Source organism: Drosophila melanogaster, chromosome 2L, assembly GCF_000001215.4.
Source record: "Drosophila melanogaster chromosome 2L".
Classification (NCBI taxonomy): domain Eukaryota; kingdom Metazoa; phylum Arthropoda; class Insecta; order Diptera; family Drosophilidae; genus Drosophila; species Drosophila melanogaster.
Window position 1 is genome coordinate 4,490,350 of NT_033779.5, and position 18,329 is coordinate 4,508,678.

The 18,329-nt window shown below is 51.8% G+C and overlaps 1 protein-coding gene across 16 annotated transcripts in view; it reads right to left on the reverse strand.

The window, feature by feature from the left end:
* dpy (dumpy) overlaps positions 1-18,329 on the reverse strand; it is a 136,839-nt gene that overhangs the window by 12,888 nt on the left and 105,622 nt on the right. For 8 of the 16 annotated variants that reach the window (NM_001273108.1, NM_001273107.1, NM_001273106.1 and 5 more), the window contains 23 exons: positions 17,962-18,300; positions 17,590-17,898; positions 16,585-17,529; positions 16,210-16,521; positions 15,805-16,149; positions 15,445-15,744; positions 14,428-15,378; positions 14,005-14,322; positions 13,609-13,941; positions 13,236-13,550; positions 12,872-13,177; positions 12,168-12,815; positions 11,791-12,102; positions 11,377-11,715; positions 10,055-11,317; positions 9,676-9,990; positions 8,013-9,611; positions 7,635-7,949; positions 6,927-7,574; positions 5,898-6,860; positions 3,822-5,810; positions 3,450-3,755; positions 27-3,371 (listed from right to left, as the gene is read on the reverse strand). The exons of 4 other annotated variants lie outside the window; for them this stretch is intronic. In NM_001273108.1, coding sequence (NP_001260037.1) covers positions 27-3,371; positions 3,450-3,755; positions 3,822-5,810; positions 5,898-6,860; positions 6,927-7,574; positions 7,635-7,949; positions 8,013-9,611; positions 9,676-9,990; positions 10,055-11,317; positions 11,377-11,715; positions 11,791-12,102; positions 12,168-12,815; positions 12,872-13,177; positions 13,236-13,550; positions 13,609-13,941; positions 14,005-14,322; positions 14,428-15,378; positions 15,445-15,744; positions 15,805-16,149; positions 16,210-16,521; positions 16,585-17,529; positions 17,590-17,898; positions 17,962-18,300 — 16,815 coding nt within the window. The remainder of the gene's footprint in view (positions 1-26; positions 3,372-3,449; positions 3,756-3,821; positions 5,811-5,897; positions 6,861-6,926; positions 7,575-7,634; positions 7,950-8,012; positions 9,612-9,675; positions 9,991-10,054; positions 11,318-11,376; positions 11,716-11,790; positions 12,103-12,167; positions 12,816-12,871; positions 13,178-13,235; positions 13,551-13,608; positions 13,942-14,004; positions 14,323-14,427; positions 15,379-15,444; positions 15,745-15,804; positions 16,150-16,209; positions 16,522-16,584; positions 17,530-17,589; positions 17,899-17,961; positions 18,301-18,329) is intronic. 4 more of the 16 variants (NM_001273112.1, NM_001273113.1, NM_001273102.1 and 1 more) reach the window with 3 other exon arrangements.

Genomic DNA, 18,329 nt, shown 5'->3' on the forward strand with positions numbered 1-18,329 from the left:
TTGCTTGGGCGATTTTTCTGGTATACCTATGGGTTGACAGGCCAGTAGGGGATTACCCGTCAAATGGGGTGGGCACACACACAAGGGACCGTGGTTCTGGACATGACAAATGGCACGAATGCCACATGCTCCGGGACAAGGATCGCGACACCTGAGATTCAGACAGTATTTGTCGAGGGGACAGTCCGAGTTGGAGGTACACTCCGGACGACAGCCTGGTGGCGTGCCAATGAAATTCGGCAGGCAGTAGCAAATCGCCTGCTCATGATAAGCTCTGCACTGGGAATTGGGTCCACAGGGAGTCGGCTGGCAGGGATTAATCGGAGCACGTTGCGGTACGATGGCCGGCAATGTTGTGGGTGGTGCTGGTGCAGGCGGTTGAGGCTTGGGTTTTGGATCACATCTCACAAAGGCATCGCCCTGCATTCCTTCCGGACAAGAGCAGGTGGCCACATGGTTGTACACATGACACAAGGCCTGTAGTCCACAAGTGCCTGGACACGGATTCTTGCATTTTTGTTGAATGCAAGCCTTATCCCTAGCACAGTCTGTATTGAGAACACATTCTGGCCTACACCCAACATAGGGATCTCCTCGATATTCAGGTATGCAGCTGCACTTTCCATTATTGCACACAGCGTTTGGTCCGCAAATCGATGGATAACATGGATCCTTCGCCTCAATCGGCTCACGTTGAACAGGAGCTATAGGTGTACGTTGACAGGAAATAAATGGATTTCCGGTGTAGCCAGTCTGGCAGTAACAATTAGGCACATGCTCATGCACACGGCACACGGCATTGTAAGCACAAGATCCTGGACAAGGATCTCGGCACTTTTCGTTAATGCAGGCCAAAGATGATGGACAGTCCGAATTAATAACGCATTCTGGTCGGCAATTCGGTGGAGTTCCTCTGTAATTGGGTAGGCAAACACAGGCAGCTACTCCAAATCGATTGTGACAATGAGAGTAGGGACCACAAGGCGATGGATAGCACGGGTTGAACTCGAAATCTGGTTTGGCCACATCATAATAGGGGCGACCTGGAGTTGGCTGTGGAGCAGATGGAACATTTACCACACCGGGAATTGCTTGTGGCTTCTGAGTATCGTGATAAACCTCTTGTACGGGATTTTGCGGTATTGATGGTATAGGTTCCGGTATCGAGGGAACGTTGATGATTCCAGGCTTTGGAATTGGTGCCGAGTAGGATGGCTCTGAAGGCAAATTAATCACCCCAGGAGTCAATGATGGCACAGGCTGGGGCACCGAGGGAATATTTATAATTCCAGATACCGGAGGCTTAGGCTGTACTGTTGGGTAACTGGTATCCTGGTAAGATGGCTTTTGAGTTGGATACGTAGGTTGTGACACAGATGGAATGTTGATAACTCCAGGGGTAGGCTGTGGTCTCTGGGTTTCATATTGAACATCCTGTATAGGATGCTGAGTGGTTGGAGTTGATGGTTGTTGTACCGACGGAATGTTTATAATTCCGGGCTGCTGAACCAAAGGTGGTGGCGTGGGTTGTTGCGGAATATTGATCACACCAGGAGTTGGCGATGGCAACGGTTGAGGTACAGAAGGAATATTAATAATTCCAGGTGAAGGAGCAGTTGGTATAGGTTGAGGCACTGAAGGAACATTAATAATTCCTGGTGAAGGACGCTGTGGCGTTGGTTGCGGTATTGATGGAATGTTTACAATTCCTGGAGTTGGTACTGAGATCGGTGGAGATGCTTGCGAGGGAATATTTATCACTCCAGAAGTGGGTGTTGACACGGGTTGAGGCAGTGATGGAATATTTACTATTCCTGGTACAGGAGGACTTGGTTGTGGAGCTGGGTAAGTAACATCCTGAATCGGAGGATTACGATGTGGATATGTTGGTTGAGGCACTGAAGGAATGTTATGAATGACTGGTCTTGGAGCTGGTATATGTAGAACTGGTGCCGGAACGTAGATCGGTTGCTGTGGCACTGGGTATACAGGCCTTGGTGGCGAAGGAATATTGATCACACCCGGTCTAGATGGCGGCGGCGGGTAGTACACGTCATATATAGCAGGCCGTTCCACAACCGGTGGTTGATACGTGGGATGCACGGGCTGTGCCACTGAAGGTATATTAACAACACCTGGTTGAGGAGCGGGAGTAGGATGTACTGGTGATGGTACAAACACAGGACGCTGTTTAACTGGAGGTGCTGGAAGTGGCACTGATGGAATGTTAACTACTCCAGGTTGGTGTGGTATTACAGATGGAGATGTTGGATAATTAACGTCGTAAACAGGTGCCTGTGGTGTAGGATATGCAGGTTGTGGAACTGAAGGCACATTTATAACTGATGGCCTTGTGGTTGGTTTCGGTTGCTCCTGGGATGGTATATATATAGGAGATTGAGGAGTCGGTGCCACTGGCGTTGGGTACGATGGTATGTTAAGAACGCCTGGTTGTTGAGGAACTGCAGGCGGCGTTGGATAATTAAATTCGTGGACTGGTGGATTGGGTGCAGGGTGCACTGGCTGCGGTGCTGAAGGAATGTTTACTACTCCAGGCTTTTGAGGAATAGGAGACGGTGTTGTTGAATAATTGACGTCATAAACGGGAACCTGCGATGTTGGGTATTCTGGGTGCGTTACGGATGGAATATTAATTACTCCAGGCTTTGGAGCTGGTGACGGGCTCTCAGGGGACGGAATAAAAACGGGAGGATGTTGTGGTGGCGTTGTTGGAAGCGGCGCAGACGGTATATTGATAACTCCCGGTTGAACTGGTATCTGAGGTGATGGTTGCGTTGGATAGTTCACCGGCGGATTTGGAGCCGGATAAGATGGACTTGGCACCGATGGAATATTAACTACGCCAGGTTGTTGGGGAATAGGACTTTGTGTAGTAGGATAGTTTGCATCATAAATGGGGCTTTGCGGCGTTGGATATCCAGGTTGTGAAACTGAAGGAATATTAATAACTCCAGGTTGAGGTGTGGGTGATAGGTTCCCTGGCGATGTTATAAACACAGGTCTCTGAGATGTCGGAGGCACCAGTCGAGGTGCCGAAGGAATGTTCACGACCCCGGGATGTTGGGAAACTGGCGTTGTTGGGTAGTTGACATCGTAAACAGGTGGTTGCGGTGATGGATAAACTGGCTGTGGCACAGATGGTATATTCACAACTCCCGGTTTTTGGGGATTCGCCGGTTGCGGAGATGGATAGTTTACATTGTATTGTGGTGACTGGGGCGTAGGATATATCGGTTGAGGGGCAGAGGGAATATTTACTATTCCCGGTTGTTGTTGTTGCACGTACACTAGATCGGGTATAGCGACCGGATATGGGGGAGAGGGCGTGTCGTATATTTGCGGTCGCACAGCTGTTAAAAGTGAAATATTGGCAAAATTTATGTTAACCAAGTTTTGAACGCCATAAGAACTTAAATTAATATTCTTACGTTTTGGGGTTTCGTAGCATCGTGTGAATGGATCACCCGTATGCGAAGAAATGCAATAACATATGGGACTATGGTAATGCACGCGACAATCCGCATTAATACCACAAATTCCAGGACAAGGATCAACGCACTTGTGATGGACGCAAGCCTTATCATAAGCACACTCCGAGTTTAGAGTACACTCGGGTCGACAATTGGGTGGGGTTCCATAGAATTCGGGTAAACAGGAGCACACGGCCTCATTGAGGGACGGATGACACTGGGCATTGGGTCCACAAGGTGAGGGATCACAGGGGGTCAGGGGAGCTAAAGGGAACATATGATTTGGATTATCTAAGTTGGTGGCGGGTTTGTCATTGCATTTATGCTTACATTCTTGGATTATTGGAACAGGCGAGCAGTACGCCAAGGGATTTCCAGTATACCCACTGAAACATCTGCACTGTGGCAAATGATCCATGACATGACACTCGGCATTCAGGCCACAAGTTCCGGGACATGGATCGCGACATTTCTGTTGTACACAAGCTCTACTTAAGGGACAATCAGAGTTCAGAATACACTCGGGTCGGCACGCTTCGTAGGGGTTGCCAAAATAGTCTGGCAGACAGACGCAGGAGACCACTCCCCTTCGCTGATTGCATTGCGCGTTTGCCCCACAAGGATTTGGTTCACAACCATTGATGAATGGTTCCTCATACTGCAGCACTTGTATGGCAGTTGTGGGAGGTGTTGCTGGAATCTCAGGACGCGTTGGGGGCAGGCAGGAGTTAAAGGGATTACCCACCAAACCAGGAGCACAAACGCAGTTTGGTTGGTGATTGTAGGTTCGACAAATGGCATTGTACCCGCACAGGCCGGGACATGGATCCTGGCACTTCCGATTAATACACGCCCTGTCACTGGGACACTCGCTATTGGCAATGCATTCGGGTCGACAGTATGGCGGTACTCCCAGGTATTCCGTTAGGCATCGGCAAACTGCGTTGCCTCCCTCATTGCTGCATTGAGCATGAGGACCACAGGGAGATGGCAAACAGGGATCAATTGGTTGACGCTGAATTGGTGAGGAATCTGCCCTAATTAAGTGGCACTCGGAGTAAGGACTACCAGTGTATCCAGCAGGGCACACACACTGTGGACTGTGGTTAATTACATGACATTGAGCTAGGTGACCACAAGCACCGGGGCAGGGATCGCGGCATTTCTGATTTACACAGGCCAAACTGGGTGGACACTCCGGATCGCTGACACATTCGGGTCGACAAGCCGGTGGGCTGCCATAATAACCGAGACGGCAAGTGCAAATGGCCTGCGAACCAACTTCCCGACACTCTCCATGGTGTCCACAAGGTGATGGCTGGCAGGGATGGAGCTCCACGGGTGCTTGAAGAGGTGTCTGCTGGCACAGGACAAAAGGATTGCCCTGATAGCCAACCGGACACTGACACATGGCTACATGATTGTGTACCTGACATGTGGCTCCTGATCCGCACGTTCCGGGACACGGGTCCAAGCAACGATTACGGATGCAGGCCTTGTCCCACGGACACTCAGTACTTAGTACGCACTCTGGGCGACAGCCCACATAGGGATCACCCTGGTACAGGGGCAGACAACTACAGACGCCGTTCGAACACTGTGCATTGGGACCGCATGGTGAGGGCTGACAAGGGTCATCGGCTACGACGGTAACTGGTGTTGGAGGAGGCGCGGGAGCAGGGTAACAGCGGTAGAAGGGATCTCCTAAATAACCCTCGGGACATGAACAGCTAGGCACGTGATTGAGCACATCGCAGCGAGCGTTGAGACCACAAGCCCCGGGGCAGGGATCCACGCACCTTTGATTGACGCATGCCCGATGGCTGGGGCAATCTGAATTCTGAGTGCACTCGGGTCGGCAGTATGGTGGAGTACCGTAGTAGGAGGTAAGACAAGAGCATACCGCTTGTTCGTACTCCACGCGACACTGAGCAAACTGTCCACACGGCGAGGGTACACAGGGATCTCTATAGATTACTGGTGAGTCCCTAATCGGTTGGGGCGAAGGCAAGGACTGGCAACGCATGAAGGCATCACCTGTATAACCAGGATGACATGAGCAATAAGCTCTGTGCTGATGCGCTCGACAAATAGCGTTCTGACCACAAGCACCCGCGCAAGGATCGGTGCATCTTCTGCTCACGCAGGCTTTATCATTGGGACATTCGGGATTAGTGGTGCACTCGGGTCGACAAGCAGGTGGGGAACCATAGTAGTCGGGTAGACAGCGACACACTGCTTGACCCTGAGACTCTGTGCACTGTGAGTTGGGACCACATGGCGAGGGTTGACAGGGATTAAAGTGCACAACTTGGACGGCTAAGGGGGGACATAAGAGTGCAGATTGGGGATAAATTTGTTGGTTAGTGCATGTGTTAAACGACGGACTGGGTAAAGACTGCTTACGTTCTGCCTGAGCCACATGGCAATGGCGATAGGGATCGCCACTATATCCAGGATAACAACTACAGCTGGGCACGTGATTGACTACTTGACATTGGGCATTAGGGGCACAACTTCCTGGACAGGGATCTCGACAGTGTTGATTGAGGCAAGCCAAATGGCTGGAGCAGTCCGAGTTAAGCACACATTCGGGTCGACATCCTTCATACGGGTTACCGTAATATTCCGGTAGACACTGGCACGAAGCAGCCTCTCCACGCTCTCTGCAGACCGCATTGCTTCCGCACGGGTTCTGGTAGCATGGATTGATTTGCTCTCGCTGAATGGGCGGCCGCGCATAGCATCCAGTGTAAGGGTCTCCAATATAGTCCGCAATGCAAATACACGAAGGCACGTGGCTGACAACTTGACAGGTGGCAGCAATTCCACAAAGTCCAGAACAAGGATCCTTGCATTTTTGACCAATACAAGCCAGCTGAATCGGACACTCTGATGACGTTATGCACTCCGGTCGACAGTTGGGTGGTGTTCCTATGTAGTCCTTCAGGCACTTGCATATGGCCTGTTCATTCTGATTTGTGCATTCTGCATTGGGTCCGCATGGCGATGGGTAGCATGGGTTGATCGGTTCCCGTTGGACTGGTGGTGGTGGCGGTAAGCGCTGGCACAGGAAGAAAGCATTGCCTGAGAAGCCTGCGGGACAACTACAGTGCGGCACATGTCGGATGACCTGGCATTGAGCGAACTGGCCGCATGCTCCAGGGCAAGGATCCCGGCACTGTTGGTTCAAACATGCCAGATGTGGGGCACAGTCTGAGTTAATGGTGCACTCAGGACGACACTTTGGTGGAACACCAAAGAAGCCTGGTAGACAAGAGCAAACTGCCTGATCGTTAACCTCTCGGCATTGGGCATTGTTTCCGCACGGGGATGGTTGACAAGGGTTTAAGGGCACCACGGGTGAAGCTAAACAAAACAGGGAGTTGTTAAATAAGGTATCTATAGTTGGTAGATTCTTAGTTTGGAACCTACATTGTACAAGGGTACATTGAACGAAAGCATTGCCCGAAGTTCCGGGTGGGCAATTACACGTGGGAATGTGATTGCGAACTTCGCAAACTGCTCCAATACCACATGCTCCGGGACAAGGATCGGTGCACTTGCTGCGCTGGCAGGCTTTGTCTCTGGCACAGTCCGTGTTGAGGACGCACTCAGGGCGGCAGCCCACGTAGGGGTTGCCATCAAAGTCGGGCAGACATGAGCACTGTCCTCCGGGGCTGCAGATAGCGTTGGAGCCACAAGGTGAGGGATTACAGGCATCGTGGAGGGGCGGTGTCGGCGTTGGAGGGGTTCGTTGACACCTGACGAAGGGATTGCCCTCATAACCTGATGGACAACTACAGATCGGTGTGTGGTTTATGACACTGCATTGGGCCTGCAGGCCACAAGAACCGGGACATGGATCGCGACACTTTTCACTGATACACGCCAAATGGGAGGCGCAGTCCGGGTTTATTGCGCACTCCGGCCTGCAATTTGGAGGTGCTCCGTAGTAGCCAGGAAGGCATGAGCATATAGCCTGGTTTCCTTGAGCACGGCACTGTCCAAAGGCTCCGCAGGGGGAGGGGACACAGGGATCGCGAGGGGTCTCATTGGGGGCATCGTGGGTAATTGCGGGTGCTGCGGAGGGTTTGGAGTTAGGAAAACTAAAGAAGGAATTCACCAAAAATGTAGTCTTACGAATCCGTTGGCAGCCACTAATGGCATCACCAGTGAAACCAGGCAAGCAACTACAGTGAGGACTGTGATTTATGACCCGACACTGGGCACTATTGCCGCAGACACCGGGACAGGGATCGACACAGTGTTGTTGAACACAAGCCAGGGTCAAATCACATTCACTGGAGATGGTGCACTCGGGTCTACACGCAGGTGGGGATCCAATAAAGTTGGGCAGACACTTGCAAATTGCTTGGTTGTTCGATTCCCGACACTGAGAGTTTGGACCACAAGGTGACGGCTGACAAGGGCGGGAGGGAACTGGTTCAGGCAGGGCTGTCGGGATAAATACAGAATAAGCATCTGGTCCAATAATGTTTCTTTCTAGGGTCAGCTTACGATCACGCAGAACACTACAGTAAACGTAGGGATTTCCCTGATATCCCACATGGCAGTTGCATTGGGGCAAGTGGTCGCGCACTTGACATTCGGCGTTGATACCACATGTTCCGGGACAGGGATCGCGGCAATGCTGGTTGAGACAAGCCAAGTGGCTGGGGCAGTCCGAATTGAGAACGCACTCCGGTCGGCAGCCTTCATAGGGATTGCCATAGAATTCCGGAAGGCATTTACAGGCTCCGGCTCCATTTCCCTCAGAACAGAGTGCATTGGCTCCGCATGGACTGGGCACACAAGGAGTTTGTGGCTCGGGAACATCTCGCACCACTTGACAGCTTACGAAAGGATTGCCGGTTTGTCCAGCAAGGCATGTGCACATGGGTGTATGGTTTATCACATAACATTCCGCATTGGAGCCACAGACACCTGGACAGGGATCTCGGCACTTCTGATTGAGGCAAGCCAGATTCATGGGACAATCCGAGTTGGATACGCATTCGGGTCGGCAGTTGGGTGGTGTTCCGATGAAGCCACTTAGACAACTGCATTGAGCATTGCTTCCCTGGACACGGCATTCCGCATTAGCTCCACATGGCGATGGCTGACAAGGATCAATGGGCTCATGCTTAATTGGTGGCGGCGGTGGCCGGTGACAAGCCGCGAATGGATTTCCCGTGAAGGAACCAATGCAATGGCAGTTCGGGCTGTGGTTTATGACCCGGCATTCGGCATTCAGGCCACAGACTCCGGGGCAAGGATCTCGGCAATGTCGTTGGAGGCAAGCCAGATGAAGTGGGCACTCGGCATTACTAACGCACTCTGGCCGACATGAAGGTGGAACTCCGATGAAGTCCCGAAGACATGAGCACACTGCTTGTCCGTTGATATTGCGACACTGGGCATTTGGTCCGCATGGCGAAGGCTGACAAGGGTCTATAACATCGCGTACCGGAGCTGGTGGCAAGGGTCTGCATTGGCTAAATGCATTTCCAGTCATTTCCGGTGGACAATGACACATGGCTATATGCCTGTGCACCTCACATATGGCATTGGATCCGCAAGTTCCTGGACATGGATCGATGCACTTGTTTCTCACGCACGCCTTGCTCCAGTCGCATTCTGTGCTCAACACACATTCCGGGCGGCATCCAACTAATGGGTTGCCCACAAATTCAGGCAGACAATTACATTGTCCCTGATTGCAAACAGCATTGGGGCCACAAGTGATCAGATCACATGGATCACTTATTTGCGGGGGGTCCCGAACAATTGGAGGTGGAACATGGCAGGAAGTAAAGGCATTGCCAATAAATCCTGGAGCACACTGACACGTCGGATTGTGATTAATAACTGTGCACAGCGCATTGAATCCACAGGCTCCAGGACAAGGATCGCGACAACGCTGTTGTTGGCAGGACAAGTGAGAGGGGCAGTCGGGATTTATCGTACACTCGGGGCGACAGTTGGGCGGGGTGCCAAAATATGAGGGCAGACAACTGCACGTGGCAGTGCCCTGGTTATCCCGACACTCTGCATACTGGCCACAAGGCGAAGGTACACAAGGATTGCGGTATACATCCAACTGCGGTGGTCTCGAGGCTGGAAGTTAAAGGAAGGACGGGTAAACTAAATGGTTGCGCGCTTCCTAGAGGTAATATCTTACGTGGCAGGGGCAAGCAGCGTGAAAAGGCATCGCCTGTGAATCCTGCACGACAACTACAAATAGGAGCATGCTGGATAACACGGCAATCGGCATTTGAGCCACATACACCGGGGCAGGGATCATTACACTTTTGCCTAATGCACGCCTTGTCATGAGGACACTCTGCACTGGTCACGCACTCAGGTCGACAATTAGGTGGAGCACCGACGTACTCGGGCAAACATGAGCAGATGGCCTGTTCGTTGTTTTCACGGCACTGCGAGTTGGGGCCACACGGGGAGGGCTGGCAGGGGTTGATATATTCTTTAAGGACAGCTAAAGGTATGGGAGAGCAATTGGTTACCATATGAACGCGGAGCAAACAAAACACACAACTCACGTTTCTCGGGAATTTGGCAATAGCGATATGGGTCACCAACAAAGCCATTCTGACAATGACAAGTTGGTAAGTGATTGATCACGCGGCACAAAGCATTGAGGGCACAGACTCCTGGACAAGGATCACGACACTTCTGCTGTTGACAAGCCTTATTGGAAGGACAGTCGTTATTCGTTACACACTCCGGCCGACATGTCTCGTATGGGTTTCCGTAGTATTCGGGAAGACATTGGCAAGAACCAACATGGCCCTCCTGGCGACATACAGCATTGGCTCCACAAGGATTAGGAGAGCATGGTTGAACGATCTCAGCCTGCTGAATCACTGGTACTTGGACACAGGAAGTGAATGGGTCACCAGTAAAACCTGGTAGACAGTAGCACATGGCAGTATGACTAATTACATGGCAATTGGCGTTGGAACCACAAGTTCCCGAGCAGGGATCGCGACATCTTTGGTTTAAACAGGCTTTGTCGAAGGAGCATTCCGAATTGGTGATACACTCTGGGCGACAGTTGGGCGGAGTTCCAATGTACTCAGGCAGACAACTGCACTGCGCCTGATCGCCCACGGATGTGCACTTAGCATATGGACCACATGGCGAGGGCTGGCACGGATTCTTTGGAATCACCTCATCGCGTCGCACGGGTTCCGGGAAGCATCCCAAGAAGGGGTTTCCATTATGCTTCGGTGGACAACTGCAAATTGGTGCATGGTTCACAACGTGGCAAAGGGCATTAAAGCCACAAGTTCCTGGGCACGGGTCTATACAATGCTGCCTCTGGCACGCCAGTCTAGGCAGGCAATCTGAGTTATGCGTACACTCCGGTCGGCAATTTGGTGGGGTTCCAATGAAATCCTCAATACAGGAACACACAGCGTTGTTGTTGAACACACGACAGCGACTGTTCGGACCGCAGGGCGATGGGTAACACGGATCTGGCGGTGCCAGCGACACTGGCGGTGTTTCACATTGGATGAAGGCATTGCCTGTCATACGCTCTGGGCAACGGCACATGGCAATGTGGTTAATCACATCGCAGATGGCATTCGGTGCACACGTTCCCGGACACGGATCCACACACTTATGTCTAACACAAGCACGATTTCGCGGACAATCCGCATTTAACACACATTCCGGCCGACAGCCGGTATAAGGATCTCCTTGGTACTCGGGTATACACGAACATTGACCATTTTGGCACACTGCATTGGCCCCACATGGGGAAGGATTGCAGGGATCATCGAGAGCAACGGGTTTGGCTAGGGTTAAGGGTAAGTTTATACTTTGACCAATTACATGCACACTTTCAAATTCTTACGTGGTGGCTGAGGTTCAGGGTGACAGTTGGTGAACGGATCACCCACATAGCCCACTGGGCACTGACAACTGGGCACGTGATTACGGACATGGCATATGGCGTTGTAGGCACAGGAGCCAGGACAGGGATCCGCGCATCGTTGATTGATGCAGGCCAGACTGGACAGGCACTCTGAGCTTTGAGTGCACTCGGGTCGACAATTGGGTGGAACACCAAAGTAGTTGGGTATACAGGAGCAGATGGCTTGACCTTGGGATTGTCTACATTGAGCATTAGCTCCGCAGGGAGATGGTTGGCATGGATGGCGTGCGTAATCATGGACAATATGCGTAGGTGGAGCTGGACATATATGGTAGATGATTAGAAATGAAGACTTGACCATCTCTTTGAGGTTTTCCACCTTTGATCACTTACAAGGAATTGGGTAACATCGAGTAAATGGGTCTCCTGTGTAACCCGCTTGACAAGAGCAGAGTGGAGCGTGGTTCACCACCTGGCAATTGGCGGAGCTGCCGCAAGCACCAGGACAAGGATCCAGGCACTTGTGACGGACGCAGGCCTTGTCAAGATTGCACTCAGAGGATACTGTACATTCCGGTCGACAACCCGGCGGAGTGCCAACGAATTCTGGCAAGCAAGAGCAGGTGGCCACACCATTCTGTTCGCGGCACTGAGAGTTAGGACCACAAGGAGAGGGTTGACAGGGGTTGACATATTCCCGAATGGCTGTAAAAGAGTATATGATGTGTAGAGGCATATGTCGGGGATTCAATAGGGAGGGCAGTGCTTACGTTTCGGTTCGATGCTACAATACCGATATGGGTCACCCACATAGCCACTGAGGCAGTTACAAGTGGGCAGGTGATTGCGCACAAAGCATTCGGCATTTTGGCCGCAGCTTCCGGGACAGGGATCACGGCATTTTTGATTGACACAGGCCAGCTGAGAGGGGCAATCAGAGTCAAGTACACATTCAGGACGACATCCTTCATAAGGATTGCCGAAATACTCTGGTAGACACTGACACGATCCGACTCCATTCTGCTGACGACACTCGGCAAAGGCGCCGCAGGGATTGGGGTTGCAGGGCTGCACTATCTCAATCGATTCCCTTTGAATGTGTGGTGCACAACGGACGAAGGGATCGCCGCTGTAACCCGGCTGGCAGTAGCACATAGCGCTGTGACTTATCACGCGGCAGACGGCATCAGTTCCGCAGAGACCCGGGCACGGATCCTTGCAGCGATTATTTGAGCAGACATGCACCTGACTGCACTCGGAATTGGAGACACATTCAGGTCGACAGTTGGGCGGAGTGCCAAAGAAATTGGACAGGCAGGAGCAGGAGGGTGTTTCTCCTACGCGTCGACATTCGCTGTTTGGACCACAGGGTGAGGGTTGGCAAGGATCTTTGGGTGTGATATCCCGCTGGGGCTCAACTATAGGTGGCGCATTATATAACAGATGTCCTCTTAAAATGGTTATTTTAACTTACTAATCATATGACATTGGACAATGGGATTTCCCGTATAGCCGGGTCTGCAACTACAGAAAGGACTGTGGTTGACTGTTCGGCACTCGGCGTAGGCGCCACAAGCTCCAGGACAAGGATCGACGCAGCGCTGATTCTGACACGCCAAGCTTGGGGAACAATCGTAGTTGGTGCTACACTCGGGTCGACACGAGGGTGGTACCCCAAAGTAGTTGGGAAGACAACTGCACACCGCTTGACCGTTCTGCTCCCGACATTCAGCATAGGAGCCGCATGGCGAGGGATTGCAAGGGTTACGGTATACATCAACTAAGCAATGGGTAAGAAATGAACTGGTATTCTTGAAGAAAAAATTGAGTTAACCTACGCTGCACTGGAGTACATTGGACAAAAGCATTTCCGGTCATTCGATCCGGACAATGGCACATGGCAATGTGGTTGACCACATCGCAGATAGCATTGGTACCACACGTTCCGGGACAAGGATCAGTGCACTTCTGTTGTATACAGGCCAGATTTCGGGGACACTCTGAACTAAGAACACACTCGGGTCTGCACGCCACATAGGGATCTCCCTGATAGTCGGCCACACATTTACATTCGCCCTGATTAGAACAGATAGCATTGCTGCCGCATGGACTGGGGTTGCATGGATCGCGGGGCTCTTCACGGGATGGTGGGGCTGCAAAAGGGTCTTGGTCTTAGTCCCACATATGGAATTATACACTGAAAACTCTTACGTGGTGCCGGGTGGCAGGCCAGGAATGCATCGCCCACATAGCCGCGTAGGCAAACGCAACTGGGAACGTGACTGATCACACGGCACTCGGTCTGTTGACCACAAGCACCAGGACAGGGATCTCGACAGCGTTCACCAATGCAGGCCAAGTGGCTTGGGCACTCTGCATTAATGGAGCACTCGGGACGACAATGGGGCGGAGTACCAAAATAGTTGGGCAAGCAAGAGCAAACCGCTTGGTTCTGTTGATTCCTGCACGACGCATACAGACCACATGGTGAGGGGAGGCAGGGATCCCGATAGGGAGCTACATCCCTCAAGGGTGGCGGTGCAACTGGCATCGGGTAAAGATTGTTAGGTTTGATCGTATACACACCAGACATTTTCTTTTTCTTACTTGTTGGTCGGGGTATGCAGCGCACGAAGGGATCGCCTATCATGGCGGTGGGACACCTACAAATTGGACTGTGGTTGCGCACCTCGCAGATTGCCTGCTGGCCACAAACACCGGGACAAGGGTCAACGCATTTTTGATTGATGCACGCCCTGTTGGAGGCGCACTCAGAGCTCGAGGTGCATTGTGGCCGGCAGTTGGGTGGGGCTCCCTCAAATTCGGAACGGCAGGAGCATACTGCCTGTTCATTAACCTCGCGACAATTTGAGTTCGGGCCACAGGGGGACGGTTGACAGGGGTTCACATACTCATGGACAATAGCTAGTTATGGTTAGGAATACAACACAAAACAATGTTTGGAATTAGTAACTACATCCACTACTACAGCCATTAGTACGACTACGTGAATAATTGGAACTCGCTTACGTTCTGGCGGTTGGCTACAATAGCGATACGGATCGCCGATGAATCCAGCGAAGCAGTTACACATGGGTGTATGGTTCACCACATTACACTCGGCATTCTGTCCACAGCTTCCAGGACAAGGATCACGGCACTTCTGCTGCTGACAAGCTCGGTTCGATGGGCAGTCCGAGTTCAAAACACACTCCGGTCGACAGCCTTCGTAGGGATTTCCGAAATAGTCTGTGAGACACTGGCAGGCTCCGGCTCCATTCCGTTGTATGCACTCGGCATTGGCTCCGCAAGGTGACGGCTGGCAAGGATTAATGATCTCAACATCCTGTACAATGGGTTGACATTGTGTAAATGGATCTCCGGTCAAACCAGCATCACAAATGCACATTGCTGTGTGAGAGACGACGCGGCAAGTAGCACTTGAACCGCACAATCCAGGACAGGGATCGCGACACTTTTGATTGATACACGCCAGGTTCGAGGGACACTCTGAATTGGCCACGCATTCGGGTTTGCAATATGGCGGGGAGCCGACAAAATCACCAAGGCATGTACATGTTGCTGTCTCACCAGCGGCGCGACATTCAGAGTTCGGACCACAAGGTGACGGTCGGCACGGATCCTGTGGCACAATATCTTGACGTGGTGGCTCAATAATCTGCTGACAACCCACGAAAGGATTGCCAGTGAACCTTGGCAAGCACGTACAGAAGGGATTGTGGTTAACCACACTGCACTGGGCATTACGGCCACATGAGCCGGGACAGGGATCATTGCACTTTTGGTTAACACATGCTAGGTGTGACAAACACTCTGAGTTTGACGTGCACTCCGGTCGACAGAGTGGCGGGGTTCCGATGTATCCTGGCACACAGGAGCAAACAGCTTGCTGGTTGACTTCGCGGCACTGAGAGTTGGGTCCACACGGAGATGGTTGGCAAGGCTGGACAAGGGCAGGGGCTGGAAGGAAATCGTTGAGTTGGGTATCGTTGGGCTTTGAACACGGCCTTGAGGGGAAATATTTACGTGGTGTGGGTTTACACTGCACGAATGCATTGCCATTATATCCCTCCGGACAGGTGCACATGGGCACGTGGTTAAGGACAGTACAAATGGCATTGGGGGCACAGGTACCGGGGCAAGGATCGAAGCACTTGTTTCTCGAACAGGCTAGTTCTCGTGAGCAATCGGCACTGGTGATGCACTCGGGTCGGCAACCGCTGTAGGGATCGCCATGGTATTCGGGAATGCAAGTACATACTCCATTATTGCACTGAGCGTTCGGACCACATGGTGAGGGATTGCATGGATCATCAAGCTTAACGGCTGAGGAAGGAGGAATGGTTTGAGTCCATGTTACACTTTTCGGTTCGTACTGAGTCTTACGTGTTGGAGGCGGAGGTGGCACGGGCTGACACTGACTAAATGGATCACCCGAGTATCCTGGTGGACAGGTGCAGCTAGGCGTGTGATTGATCACATTGCAAATGGCACCATAGCCGCAAGAGCCGGGGCAAGGGTCTCTACATTTCTCATTAATACACGCTTGGCTGCTAGGACATTCAGCGTTGATGCGACATTCGGGTCGGCAATTTGGAGGGGCTCCTATGTAGCCGACCAAACAGGAACAGGCTGGGGCATCTCCCTGGGATCGGCACTGGGAGTAGGGGCCACAAGGTGTGGGAACACAAGGATCAACCGGTGTCTTTTGTACTGGTGTTGGTGGTACCGCTTTTGAAATATGAAAACAGTTAGGACTGGAACCTACCATTTGGGAATGACAGGACTTACGGGGCTTGGGGAAACAGCGGAAGAAGGCGTCGCCCGTGTAACCGGCACGACATGAGCAAATCGGACTGTGGTTCACCACTCGACAGATCGCTTGATCTCCACAAGTGTTTGGACAAGGGTCAACACATTTCTGGTTCACGCAGGCCTTGTCAGCCGGGCACTCTGAAGATATCGTACACTCAGGGCGACACACAGGCGGAGCTCCTACATATTCCGGAAGACACGAGCATATGGCTTGTTCATTCACTTCACGGCACTGAGAATTTGGACCACACGGTGATGGCTGGCAGGGATTGACATATTCCTTGACCGCTATAAGAGTAGGTAATCCGTGAAAGATTACAAAATTCGTTTTAATCTGAAAATTAGTCTTACGTTCTGGGACACACGAGCGGTAAGGATCACCGGAATATCCTGATATACAGCTACAACTGGGTATATGATTCAGGACATTGCAGAGAGCATTCTGACCGCAGGTTCCTGGACAGGGATCCTGACACTTTTGCTGTTGGCAAGCCTTGTTCGATGGGCAGTCCGAATTAAGAACGCACTCAGGGCGACATCCCTCGTAAGGATTTCCGAAGTAATCTGGCAGGCACTGGCATGAGCCGGCATCTTGGCGGGAAGTACAACGGGCATTGATTCCACAAGGACTGGGACTGCAGGGGTCTAGCTGGTCTAGTTCCTGAATCCTCTTTTCCTTACATAAAGTGAACGGATCACCTTCCATGCCTTCGGGGCAAACGCAGCTTGGCGTATGCGAAAGGACTCGGCATTCCGCAGATTGTCCACATAGTCCTGGGCAAGGATCGCGACACTTCTGCTGAATGCACGCCTGATTCGTGGGACACTCCGAGCTAGTCACGCACTCCGGCCGACAGTTAGGTGGAGCTCCAATGTACTCTGGCAGGCAAGTGCAAGAAGGTGATTCGTTAACTTCACGACATTGGGAATACGGTCCGCAGGGTGATGGCAGGCATGTTTGCCGTGGTGGTGGAACCGGAGGTTCGATGATCTGCTGACAACTCACAAACGGATTACCCGTGTAGCGCTCTAAGCAGCGACAGAATGGACTGTGGTTTGTCACATGACATTGGGCACCGCGACCACAGACGCCGGGACAGGGATCACTGCACTTCTGGTTGCGACACGCCAGGTTCAAGGGGCACTCCGAGTTTGTAGTGCATTCAGGTCGGCAGAATGGCGGACTTCCAATGAAGGACGTGATGCAGGAGCAGATTGCTTGCTGATTAACAACGCGACACTGTGAGTTTGGTCCGCAGGGCGAGGGTTGGCACGGATTCTGTACGACGTCGAGCTCTGTAAGGTTGGTGAGTTTATGGTAACTTGGAATAGGGACTTCGGTCAAAATCTTCTTACTTGGAACTGGGCTGCACTGGATAAATGCATTGCCTTGCATTCCTTCTAAACAACGGCAGTTGGGTATATGGTTTAGAACCTCGCATATCGCATTGGTTCCACAAGTACCGGGACAGGGATCAACACACTTGTGACGAACACAAGCTCTACTACGGTCACAATCCGTGTGCAGAACGCACTCTGGACGACATCCCGTGTATGGGTCACCATGGTATTCGGGCAGGCAAGAGCAAACTCCATTGTTGCACTGTGTATTAGAGCCACATGGTGATGGGTTGCAAGGATCCTCCGGTGGCAGTGGGTCTCGAACTGATTTATTAAAATGTATGTTATGATTTTTGAGCTTTAGCCTTGGTAGATAATGCATCTTACTTTTCTCGGGTATTGGCTCGGGGTTGCAAACGCTGAATGGGTCACCTATATAACCCGCGAGACAACTGCAGATTGGCGTGTGGTTGATGACACTGCACTGAGTGTTTAGACCACAAGAGCCAGGACAGGGGTCTCTGCATTTTTGATTAATACAGGCCTGATGACTGGGACACTCGGCATTGATGGAACATTCCGGGCGGCAATTGGGTGGTGTACCCAAATATTGCGGAAGGCAAGAGCAGGATGGTGTGCCGTGAATTTCGCGGCACTGGGAATTTGCACCGCAGGGTGAAGGAACACAAGGGTCAAGGGGTTCACGTTCGACAACTGGAGGCGGAGCTGAAATTAATTTTAATTTTATGGTATCG